General features: G+C 40.4%; 1 protein-coding gene across 8 annotated transcripts in view; it reads right to left on the bottom strand.

Moving 5' to 3' along the window:
* Nucleotides 1-13167, bottom strand: part of sdk2b (sidekick cell adhesion molecule 2b) — a 951812-nt gene that overhangs the window by 217859 nt on the left and 720786 nt on the right. For all 8 annotated transcript variants that reach the window (XM_072558555.1, XM_072558553.1, XM_072558550.1 and 5 more), the window contains one exon: nt 11489-11726. In XM_072558555.1, the coding sequence (XP_072414656.1) occupies nt 11489-11726 (238 nt within the window). The remainder of the gene's footprint in view (nt 1-11488; nt 11727-13167) is intronic.

Below are 13167 nucleotides of genomic sequence, written 5' to 3' on the forward strand. Positions count from 1 at the left end.
TGCTGAGCAAAGAGACCTTGGAGTGCAGGTTCATAGCTGCTTGAAAGTGGAGTCCCAGGTATATAGGATAGTGAAGAAGGCATTTGGTATGCTTTCCTTTAATGGTCAGAGTATTGACTACAGGAGTTGGGAGGTCATGTTGTAGCTGTACAGGACATTGGTTAGGCCACTGTTGGAATATTGTGTGCAATTCTGGTCTCTTTCCTATCGGAAAGATGTTGTGAAACTTGAAAGGGTTCAGAAAAGATTTACAAGGATGTTGCCAGGGTTGGAGGATTTGAGCTACAGGAAGAGGCTGAACAGGTTGGGGCTGTCTTCCCTGGAGCGTCGGAGGCTGAGGGGTGACCTTATCGAGGTTTACAAAATTATGAGGGGCACGGATATGGTAAATAGGCAAAGTCTTTTCCGTGGGGTTGGGGAATCCAGAACTAGAGGGCATAGGTTTAGGGTGAGAGGGGAAAGATATAACAGAGACCAAGGGGCAACATTTTCACACAAAGGGTGGTACGGGTATGGAATGAGCTGCCAGAGGAAGTGGTGGAGGCTAGTACAATTGCAACATTTAAGAGGCATTTGGATGGGTATAGGAATAAGAAGGGTTTGGAGGTATATGGGCCAGGTGCTGGCAGGTGGGACGAGATTGGGTTGGGATATCTGGTCGGCATGAACGGTTTGGACCAAAGGCTCTGTTTCCATGCTGTACATCTCTACGACTCTATATGGGCCAAAGGCAGGTATATGGAGTTAGGCCACAGGCTAGTCATAATTTTATTGAATAGCAGACCAGGCTTGAGGGGTTGCATGGCTGACCCCTGTTCATATGTTCCTATGATTTGCGCATCTATTACCTTTGTGGTGCAGTAAACAGGTATAAATTACCAACTAATCTATTCATACAGACAGTTTAATTATTATTCACTGGAGAGAGCAACCTGATTAAATTTGAATAAATGTATTTTGTTTTATATTTTATGTTTTTTTTCTGAAGTGGCATATTCTCTAATTCTGGTGCCCATTCTCCTCTTTTATCCTAGGTTCTCCACTTTTATTGATTCAATAATGGGACAGTTGTCACTGAAAACTCAGCATTTATTTCCCATCACTTTGAGAATGTGATGATGCCAAATGACTTGTTAGCTAAGGATGGCTGTGAGGATTATTTTCCAATCTTCACTAGACACAGGTGAGGTGACCGAGAACAGGATGAATGCAAAATCTGGTTCTGCTATTTATAAAGGGTACAAAGGAAATGACAAACATTTATAGGCCAGGTAGTTTTACTTCAGTGGTGAGAATCAATCTGAGAGATTGGATAAACTATCACTGAGAAAGGCATAGGGATAGTCAGCATGACTTTATTAAGGGAATTCTGGATTAGTGGTGCTGGAAGAGCACAGCAGTTCAGGCAGCATCCAAGGAGCTTCGAAATCGATGTTTCGGGCAAAAGCCCTTCATCAGGAATTAAGGGAATGTCAAGTCCTACAAATTTGATTGAAATATTTGAGGAAGGGACAAGGAGGATCAAGGAGGTAGCAGAGTGGATGTTGACTACATGGAGTTAAGTAAGGCATTTGGCAGGTCCCTTTTGGCAGGTAGGTGAAAGAAGCAAAAACCCATGGTGTACATGCTAACGTGTTGAATTGAATCCAACGTAACAGGAAACAAAGGGTGATGGTTGGTTGCTGCCCTTGCAAATGGAAAGCTGTTTCAGTTAATGTTTTCCACAGGGCTTGGTGTTGGGACCCCTGCTTTTTGTTTTATACATTAACGATTCATACTTGAACATGGGAGGCATAATTGGGAAAGTTGAAGATGACATAAAAATTGGTTGAATAGTGGATAGTGTAGAGTGTAGAGTTCAGCTGTAAGCTCCAAAATGATATAGATAGGTTGATGAAGTGGCTAGGTAAGTGTGGAGGCATGCCATTCAGCTTATCAAGTCAACACCAACCCTCCGAAGAAGATCCCACCCAGACCCACGCTATCCCAGTCACCCTGCATTTCCCATCGTAAGTCCACATCCCTGGATACTTTGGGCAATTTAGCATGGCCAATCCACTAAACCTGCACATCTTTGGACTGTTATAGGACAACAGAACAGCCACTGAATACCCAAGCGGACATGAGGAGAATGTGCAAACTCTACACAGATGGTTGCCCAAGGCTGGTATCAAGTCCAAGACTGTAGCACTGTGAGGCAGCAGTACTAACCACTGGTTAGGATTGTTTTCCTTCAAACAGTGAAGGCTGAGGGGTGACACAATTGAGGGATACACAATTGTGAACGGGTAGAGATAGAGTAGTTGGAAGGAAATTGTTTCCCTTGGTAGGGAGTTCAAAAACCCAGGAGTCATCGATTCAAGCTAAGGGTTAGAGGCAATGTGAGGAAAAACGTTTTTATACAGTGGGTGGTTGATGTCTGGAGTTCACTGCTGGAGTTAGAAGTGGAGGTAGAGACCCTAAACTCTTTTAAAACATCTCTGAATCTGCACCTCAAGTGCTGTAACCTGCAGGGCTATGGACCGTGTGCAGAAAGATGAGATTAGAAAGGGCACCTGAGTGTCTTTGGGATGGCATGGACAAGATGGGCTGAATAGCACCGATCTGTGGTGGATTATTTCTATGGTTCTAGGGACAGCAGGCTTCCCTCCCTAAAGAACATTGGTAAAGCAGGTGGGGTTTTTTAAGACAACCCAGTAAGTTTCATGGTCACTGTTAATCATACAAACTTTTAATTCCAGATTCACTCCATGAGGAGAAATTAAATTTACTAACTGCCATGGTTGGAGTTGAATGTCTCCAATTAGTTGTCCAGTGCCTTGACAATGTAAATGAATCTGATAATTGGTTTATTGGGGTCGAGCCCTGGGAGAATGTGCACAATCAAAATCCATATCTTCACTTTGCTGTTGCCACAAGGTATCTTTTGATTGAGTATCTGTATGTTTTAATTATCTGATTTATCTTAGAGCAATGAAAAGATGGCTACCTATAAATCCAAGTAGTTTATATACACTATTATAATGTTCAAAGGTGTGCTAAAGAAATTTCAACGTGCTTGTGTCTTTATTGGGCGTCCCAGGTCTTCTAGACCCATCCACCCAAAGCTGCCTACACACAGTCAGTCAGTCTCTTGACTCATCAACATGCTTAAGCAATCCAACATAATTGTCATGACCAGTGAACAGACCACACAATTAAGTACAGGTCAGTTGTCTTTAAACATTACAGATGTGTTCCACACCATTTTGTTACAGTAGCTGACCCTGCAATTCATTTTCTTTTCTCAGGTCATGTAACCCACTCTTTCATAAATATTGTCACACTCACCACAAAAAGACCACCGTCAATCACTTTACCCTTGAAAAGTACTGCTCTGTCTCAATTTCCTCTCAAAGTGTTTGAATAAGTTATCACCTCCACAATCCCATCCATTACTCCCACAACTATCCCTGAATCATTCCACTCAGGGTTTGAACCCTCCACAACACAACAACAATCCAAACCAAAATCAGAGCCAGTTCCTAGAATGGTGACTGTGCTTCATTTTTCCTCTTTTGACATGTTCAATGGTATTCAATGGCTTAAAGGTAGGAGACTTAAAGGTGGTTTTACAGACTGGAGGCCAGGTGTGTGTCAAGGATCAGTACTGGGTCTATTGCTTTTTATCATTTATATAAATTATCTGGATGTGAATACAGGAGATATGGTTAGTAAGTTTGCAGCTGACACCAAAATAGAATATATAGTGGTCAGTGAAGAATATTATGTCAGAGTACAATAGGGTCTTGATCAGATGGGCAATTGAGCCAAGGAATGGTACATGGAATTAAATTTAGATACATGTGAAGTATTGTATTTTGAGAAGGCAAACCAGGGCAGGACTTAGACAGTTAACGGTAGGTCTCTGGAGAGTGTTGCCGAACAAACAGACTGAAGAGTACAGGTGCACAGTACCTTGAAAGGGGAATTGCAGGTAGACAGGGTGGTGAAGAAGGCATTTGGCACGCTTGTGTTCTTGGTCATGACACTGAACATAGGAGTTGCAAGTGTACAGGATATTGGTAAGGCTAGTACTAGAATACTTTTGGAATACTGCATACAATTCTGGTTGCCCTTCTATAGGAAAGATTTTTTTTAAACTTGAGACGGTGCAGAAAATATTTACAAGGATGTTGTGGAGAGTTGAGGGTTTGAGTTATAGGGAGAGGCTGAATAGACTAGGGCTATTTTCCCTGGAGTGTCGGAAACTGAGGGGTAACCTTAGAGAGGTGGATGGATTCAGTGGACAGCCGAGGTCTTTTCTCCAGGGTGGGGGTTGTCCAAAACTAGAGGACATAGGTTTAAGGTGAGAGGGGAAAGATTTAAAAAGGACCTTGGGGTAACTTTTTCATGCAGTGTGGTGCATATATGGAATGAGCTGTCAGATGAAGTGGTGGAGGCTGGTACAATTGTGATATTTAAAGGGCATCTGGATGGGTCCATGAATGGGAATGGTTTAGAGGGATACGGGCCAAATGCTGGCAAATGGAACTAGATTAGGTTAGAATATCTGGTTGTCATGGACAAGTTGGATCGAAAGGTCTACTTCCATGCCATATGATTCTATGACTCTATCACACCTCTCTTCCATTGTTAGCTTAGTTAAAATACCCTCAACTTGTTTTTCTTTCTTAGCAATCCATGTACAACCAGAGCACAGGAAGGCATGGTTGCTGTGATAATGTCACTGGACTGGTAATCCAAAGGCCCAGGATAATGTTCTGGGGATGTGTGTTCAAATGCTCAACATGGCAGATGGTGAATTTTGAATTCAAAACAATATGAAATTAAAAAAGCTTATCTCATGGCAACAATATAAAAATCTGATTTTGTAAAGTTCTTGAGGGAAGGAAATCTGCTATCCTTACTTGGACTAACATATATTTGACTCCAGACCCACAGCAATGTAATTGACTCTTAATTGCCTTTCAAAGCCTCTCATTTATATGAAATTACTATGAAGCATTAAGGAAGGAATGAAACTGAACTGAGCATCTGGCATCCACCCCAGTAAGCCCAGCTTTATTGACACTGCAAAGTCTACCCCACTAGCCTATGGGAATCTGTGGGAGCTGAAAATTGGGACAGCTGTTCCACAGACTAGTCAACCAACAACCTAACACAGTCATAGTCAGGCAACTATATCTTAAGACAATGTGCCAATAGTACCATCTCTGGTTATATCCTGTGCCACTGACAGGACAGACCAATGTCCCATGGTGGCATCAAAGTGAGAAGAAAGTTGCCCTGGGAGTTCTCAATATTGACTCCATACCCCATGAAGGCTCACAGTAGGATCCCAGTTTTCAATCAAATCAACTCACTCTACCTCAGATCAAGAAATGGCTGTCCACACTGGATACTGCAAAGGCTGTGGACCCTAAGAATCTTCCAGCAATAGTTCTGATGATCTGTGCACCAAGTACTTACACCACAAAACTGCAGCAGTTCAGGTAGGCAGCTCACCATCACCTTCTCCAGGGCAAATTTGGATGAGCATTAAATGCTGGACCAACCAGTGATGTCCCATAAACAGACAACTGCTCAGAATCCATCCTTTCCTTCTTCATCCTATATCTTTACAGTTCTTGGATCCCTTGACTACTTCACTCTTGATTGACATTTAGCTGCAAATTCCTCCAGTTTAAAATTGAGAAGAAAAATGACATCATTTCCAGCTCCCACTAAAGTCATCACCACAGAGTACAGCACTGTCCTTGGACACAATTTAACGTCAGCACTAGACTGTCTCTATCCTCGGTAACCTCTTCAATCCTAAATTGAGCTCTGGACTCCAAATTCTCTCCATTGTGAAATGTGGCTGCCACAACTCAAATAATATTTTTTAACCCTTTATAGGATGTAGGTGCCACTAGCTTGATCAACATTAGTTACCTGCCCCAAGATGCCCTCGAGAGGAAGGTGGTGAGTTAACTTCTTGAACCACTGCAGTCCATGTGGTTTAGTAATACATACAACGCTGTGAGGAAATGCCTTCCAGGACTTTGACCCAACAACAGTGAAGGAATGGTGATATATAAACTAGTACATAGGTTAATGAAAAAAAACCAACATAATGGTCAACCTGCAATGAGAGATTCCTCTGAACCCACATTTTTGTTGGCCTCATCCTGTTTTATTTTACTATCCAACATTTACAATCATTTCTCTCTATCCTCTGGAAACAACTTCAAAAACTTCTGAGCCTTTTCACCCATTCAAGTTTGCACAAAATCCACTGAAGACCCATCATCTTCAGATTCTATTGTGTTCCCAAAGTTCCTTGTTTCCTGTATTTCCACTTTGTTGAAGCAGTTTACTGTTGTGTTTCATCCTCTTGCTTATAAGCTCTTTGCTATCTCATTCTCTTCCTCTTTGATCTCCTCTGGTAATGAAGGCTGGAAAGCAGTGGTACTGCTGCCTACAGTTCATGACATTTTTTAGCCGACTTCATCCTTCTTTCTTTTGCTGTTCATGTGCACATGAGAGCTTGGCCAATTATTTCCACACCATGATGAGAAATATGAATATTGCACGGAATTCTGGATGCACAATCAAAAATGCCCAATGGAATATAGAAACTGAGGGAAGAAAATAAATCAAAACTGCTTGTTTAAATTTATGCTTTATCCCTTAATGATTATATATTCATTGAAGTCTCTAAATTAATTAAAAAGACAGCAAGGTGTCTTTTGTGAAGTTATTCTGGTTTAACCTCATGGGACATGGCCTTAAACTGCAAAGAGGAGGACTGGTCTCAATGCTTGGCAATTCTTTTCCAAGATGAGTTGAGTTTGTGAAACATTGCCCACTGCAGTGGTGAGTGCCCATCCTCTGTATGATTTCAAGATTCTTAAGTTTAAATTCTTGACTGGGGACATGGACCGCATTATGAAGTGCTCTTTATAACTGTTTTTATAAGTAACACTGAGTCCACATCACCTCCTGGATTGGTAATGATTGGCTATGGGAGGCGGAGGTGGGTTTACCAGAGCTGAAAATGTGTTGCTGGAAAAGTGCAGCAGGTCAGACAGCATCCAAGGAACAGGAGAATCAACGTTTCGGGCATCAGCTCTTCTTCAGGGCTCGTGGATTTACCTGAACACCAGAACACATTTTTCTCCCATTAGACTGAGTTGTTTTCTTTACCTCTTGCAGGAGATCATCTGGCGGAAGGTGGATGGGGAGTATATTGGCAAATACTTAGTCATGATGCTCCAACCATCTTGAGGTAGATGGCAGGTTTGATGGGCCAGCTCACGTAATCCCGTGAACTTCATGTTTTCAGAAGTAGAATTGACAGAGGAGCCCGCACTTTAAGGCTAAGCTGAAAAATATCTTTTTAGAGACTGATGGTCCTACGTCGTGAGTTTTGCATTTTTGGTTTCTATTTGTCTCCAAGTTTGCTGAATTTTGTTTTGTTATTTTAAAATGGTATTGCTGGCATGAAAATTGAAAAAAAATCAAGTAACAATTTCTGTCTAAGGATGAATGTCATAAGAAATCAGGAAATGATCCAAGGTAAATTAACAATGAGGTTTGCACTGATTACTGATTAACAAAAGAACTCTGGAGGTGATTTTCATTTTCTTCCCTACTCTAATTGATTCCAATAAAGCAAATTACAGCCTTGAAGGACAGCATTCTCTAAGACTTGAGGCTCTTGTAAAGTTGTGGTAATGTTTTTACATCTGGGTTCAAGTACCAGTTGCCCCAGGCGTGTGTCCTAACATGTCTGAACAGGTTGATTAAAGAGGAGCAAATTACTGCAGATGCTGGAATTTGTACTGAAAACAAAAAATGCTGGAAAGCACAGTGGCTCTGGCAACATCCATGGAGATATAGCAAGCTCATGTTTAGAGTCTAGATGACTCTTCATCATAACACTGATGTTTTCATTAAGGCTATTCTGTAAGAGATGAGAGTGAAAACTATTTGCCCAGTCTGTCTCTCAGAGTAATCCAAAATCCACATTGAATGTTATTTTTATTGAAACATGTTAGGTTTTCAGCATTTAGCAGAAAGGCTGCACAGGTTTGAGTGACATGGAATAATTCTTTATTTGAACTGGGCTGGAACATTGACATTCAGCCTCTGCTTTGCAGTATGGGGAGAGGGTCAGTCACCCTCTTCCTGGAACTTTTCATTTTATCAATTATTACCCTTTCTGAATAACTTCCTGCAATCTAATGTTTAATTAAAGTACAATAGTATCAACAGCTTCAATCAGCAGGAACTCATCAGGTTTAATTATCTGTACTAATGGTTATAGCTCACAGTCCCTGGTCCTCAAGAGAGCAGTGAACAATTCATGTAGATGACTAGGTGTAACAAAATTAACCCTTTGCACTGAAATCACAAGAGGAACATACATGAGTAAGTGAGTTGTGATTTTCAAGGAAGATTGGGCAGAATTACAAAGTACAATCCCATATAATTAATTTAATTGACTTATTCAGTCATGCATCACCTATCTATTTAGAGAAGATGGCTGGAAGGAGTTATTGAATTCCATCTCTTGAAGTGCATTAAGGAATTGAAATGACAGGCACAGATCCATGTTAAGATTAGCTTAGAATGAACTGTACAGAATAAATAAAGATAAACTATATCAGTTTCAACTATAATCAGGAGCCATAACTCTGCAGACTTTAAGTAACAGGACTCTGGCTATTATGAAACAGTTGCCACAAAATATTGAACAGAAGCCAACACAGACAGACATTCTTATTCTCCACTGAAGGCTGAGAAATTCTTTCATATATTTAAGGTTGGGGTAGATAGATTTTTGATCAGTAGGGAAATCAAAGATTATGGGAAAAAGACAGGAAACTGAACATGGGGACTGTTGGATCAGCTATGATTCTGTTAAATGGCAGAGTGCACTTGAGGGCAGAATGGCCTATTCCTGTTCCCATATGTTATGGTCTTATTGTCAAAATCAGAAATCACTTAAATTAGAATTAAAAATGAACTTTCATTCCTCAAGCATGAAGTCATTACATGACCTGTCAACTAATATTTTACAGAAGGGTCATAACTTTCAGATTTTATTTACTGAAATTAATTAAATACTTACACTGTTATTGGGGAAACTAGGTGTTCCACTTCTTTATTGTACACTGTAGACTACAAAGTTAAACATTGTACTTATCCAGAGAGCTGCTTAGTGGCATCTTGTGGCCAGATTCAAGTACTGCATGCACACTGCAGTGTCTGCAAGGATACAACTGAAAGATAATTTTCTGACTTTGTATGACCAGTTTGAATGCACATTGAACATTTGAACATAAGCTAGCTGAGTAGTGTGTCACTGTGTATGGTGTAGAGTGCCAAGAAATAGGCTGACAAGTGCACAGGATACCAAACGGGTAGGGTGTCAAAGTACATAAGCTTTGCAAAATCTTCCTGCTTTTTTAGAACTGTCTGCAACTTACACTGTGAGTTCCACTGGGTATTCCTAGCAATGAGCATCTCTCACTGATGTTAGGATCTCTCGTTGTGCAACTTCTGATGAGTAGATAAATGGAATGTTTTGCCCAGTGGTCTCATGCACAGTAACTGTTTCAACTTTAACTTGCTTCACAATAACAGTACAAAATATGTTTGTTGCTTCTGCAGTTAATATTTTGACTATTCTTCTTATTCATTCTTCGAGGTGAAGATCATCCTGTCCATCATTTGGGGTATTTGTTACTAGTGGGTACCAATAAGGCCAATCTGCTTTGAGAAGGTTTAGCTGCAAAGAATGATAGGTGACTGCAGACAATTGAGTTTTGAATGAGTTGCAGGCTTGCCTTTTGCTCTGTTCACAATCTCAAAACTCTTAGGTGTCATGCAGAGTGCGTACCAGCCTCGCAACAACAGGCTCAAACATTTTTACTTGATTAATGTTCGGAAGCTTCTGAAGATTAGGTGGCAGATAAAATATCAGTCACTAAGGTGTTCACCTGCACTGCCATGCTAAGCATACACACTAGACTGAGACAGTTACAATAAAGTGGGCTGGTTGTATCTGACATTCCGTTGTAAAAATGAATCTTCAACGTAGAGCCTATGCCAGGGGATACTCCCATGGTTGTCCAAAGAAGCACTATAAAGACATTCTGAAGGCTTCACTTCAGAGTTTTGACATTGTATTTGAGTCCCAGGATAAATTCTCCCAGAATTGCTGCACCTGATATAGTCAAATAAGAGCAGTGCTGCTTCCTTTGAAAGCAAACATATTTCAGAGTGAGAGAGAAAATACAAAGGGAGGAAATCCTGAGCCAGCAACACATCCAAAACTCAAATGTTTTGTGGCATTCTGTCCTACTTGGAATGGAATATACTGGTCACAAATTGGCCAAAGTATTCATGTACGTACTGCATTGAACCCTATCAAAGTCCCCAGAGGAGGCAGTTGGGCAGTGTAATTTCATTGGACTAGCAATCAAGAGTAACATTTTGAGGACATGGCTTTAAATTCCTGTATGGAAAATTTCAAGGAAAATCTGGAATATAAGCAACTATTGTCATAGCCAAATCTCATATAGTGTAACTTGCCTTCACGTTTTGAATATAAAAACCAACCTGGTTCACTAATATCCTCCAAGGAAGGAAATCTGTCATCCTTACCTGATCTGGCCTGTATGTGATATCAGACTCACAGCAATGTAGTTGGCTCTTAACTGCCCTCTGGACAATTAGACATGGGCAATAAACTATTTTTACAGCCCTTAGGCTGTTCTCTACTGCCATATGGTGCTTGAAAGTTGGCCTGAACAAACTTTTGAATCATTCTTCCAGTTATGATGATGACATAGAGTAATAGAGATGAACAGCATGGAAGCAGACCCTTTGGTCCAACCTGTCCATGCCGACCAGATATCCCAACCCATGAACAAGAAAGTTGATCAATCAGTTTCTAGAAGCTTCATGTTTCTGACTGGCTATTTGCATTTAATAACTTTCAAGATTTCGTTTCTTTTTTCTGATTTTGTTTTGCTTCATCTAAGACTCCGACTCCTGACAACCTCATTAATCCTTGCAGCTTTCTAGCTTTAATTTCCCTCACCCAAATGTCAACTTCTCTATGTGTGACTTGACGGTCACTGCACTCAGCCTGTTTCCTGGTTGCAGGCTTAAAAATGAAACCTACTTGATATGCTCTTCAGTTGACATTTCTTAGGACTCAGGAACAAAAACCTTGCCAGATCATTTTTCTCATTAACGTGCTAAAATGAAAACCAATATTATTACTTCACTGCTGCACAAACTAACTCAGCACGAGCAAGAGATTAACCCTGGGACTTCCTGGTCTGTAATACCTGCTGCAGATCTATATGGTGCACTATCTTAATCAGCCATCAGTGGCGATGCCTATCTCTCCCAGGGAATTAATTTGACGTTGGTTAAAATGCGAAACTGTACTCTTTGCTTTACATGAGATTTAGCAGAATATTACCTGACTCTCTTGTGCGACCCCTGACTTCTTGACTCCATGGTCCAGAACCGATAGCGTTAAATGCTTGAACGTGTATTCTGTATTCAGTCCACTCCTCTAGGTCCTCGATAGTGAATTCCCGCTCGATCCGGTCGTGGATAATGTGTGTGAGAGTGGATCCATTTCCATCTGCCTTCCCATATTTTATTTTATATCCGACCGATTCCTGATTCCCATTATACTCTGACTCAGGCAATGGCTGGAAAAAAAAACTCATTTGATTGTATCTTCTTTATCTTTTCATTTTTATGAGCTTTAATTGCTTACTTTGTGAATGTCCAGATTAAATAAACAAGCTTCATCTCATTTTCTCGCAGAACTATTAACTGAACTGACGGTGACCTCTGCATGCACTCAGTATTAATTCACATTCACATCCGTTCTCATGATTTTTAGATTTTTTCCACCATAACAAAAATAAATCTGTCAATGTTTCTACAACATAGATCTGAACATTTGCATGCTTTATGTCATAAGATTTAACTTATCATGTTAACTGAATTGGCACTGTTGGTGTCTGCTTTTGGCATTATATATTTGGGCTGTACAGAACCACAATTAGCACTCAATAAATACTTTGTGCTTTAATGATAATTTCTAGGACAGATAGTTACACATTTTACACTCATTTGTTTTTTACTCTTACTGAGTAATTAACACTTTGTGATGCAGTTCTAAACATTGATATGAGGTGTTACAATCTCCTCTTTTTCTGTTTTAAAAACTAAAATTCATGACAGAAAGATTGTGTGAAATTCAATCTCCGATGAATACAGAAAAATGATGAATTAAAAGATCTTCCAAACAGATATTGAAAAGAAGAGAATGATAGATTTCCCACCAGCGAGTAGCTTAGTTGATGCTCGAAAGATGGATAGGTTAATGGCGGTTATTTTAGCTCTGCCAATATGTCCTTTTCATCTCTTTTGTCCTATTCCTCGGCTGTCCACTTTTCACTAGAGTTATTTAAGGACAAGGCTTGGTTCGGGGCACAGGTACACTGCAGCTACACTACATTGACATTCCACTCCAGGTCTCGTGTAAAACAAGCACAGTGACACTCCAGCAGACAATACTGAGGGAGCATTGCACTGGGTCTGCTGTCTCCAATGTGGATATATGCTTGGTCTAGTCTCCTGTGATTTTTCAATGAGTTGTACTAGCCTTTTAAGGAATCATAGTCCCTCAGACGTGTCTTGAGCCACATTTCACATGAAGAAACCTTCTGAAAAATAAATTCAAAAGATCCTCCTTGCGCTCCCCATGCCAAGCTATGTTCCCATTCAGAAAAAAAACCCATGACTCCTATTCCAAGCTTCCATGTCTATTCACTATTTACTGGCAATGAAGTGGCAGTAAATGTATATAAAACCTTTCAAAAAGCCATCCATTGATAACTTTCCATTTAAAAATACCTCTGGGACTCTGGACTGGAAGACATTTCTGTTTTTATTCTCACTGACATTAAGTTCTAGAAGCTGAGGCAGAGATTCCCAACACCTGGCAGCCCATGGTCTGACCTTCTTCTCTGGTTGGCCCTCAATGAAGATGCATTTTACCTGGCACTTTTTCCTAAAACATGTCATAGAGTCATAGAGATGTACAGTACAGAAACAGATCCTTCGGTCTAACCTGTCCAT

The sequence above is a fragment of the Chiloscyllium punctatum genome, chromosome 39, assembly GCF_047496795.1.
Source record: "Chiloscyllium punctatum isolate Juve2018m chromosome 39, sChiPun1.3, whole genome shotgun sequence".
NCBI classification, from domain to species: domain Eukaryota; kingdom Metazoa; phylum Chordata; class Chondrichthyes; order Orectolobiformes; family Hemiscylliidae; genus Chiloscyllium; species Chiloscyllium punctatum.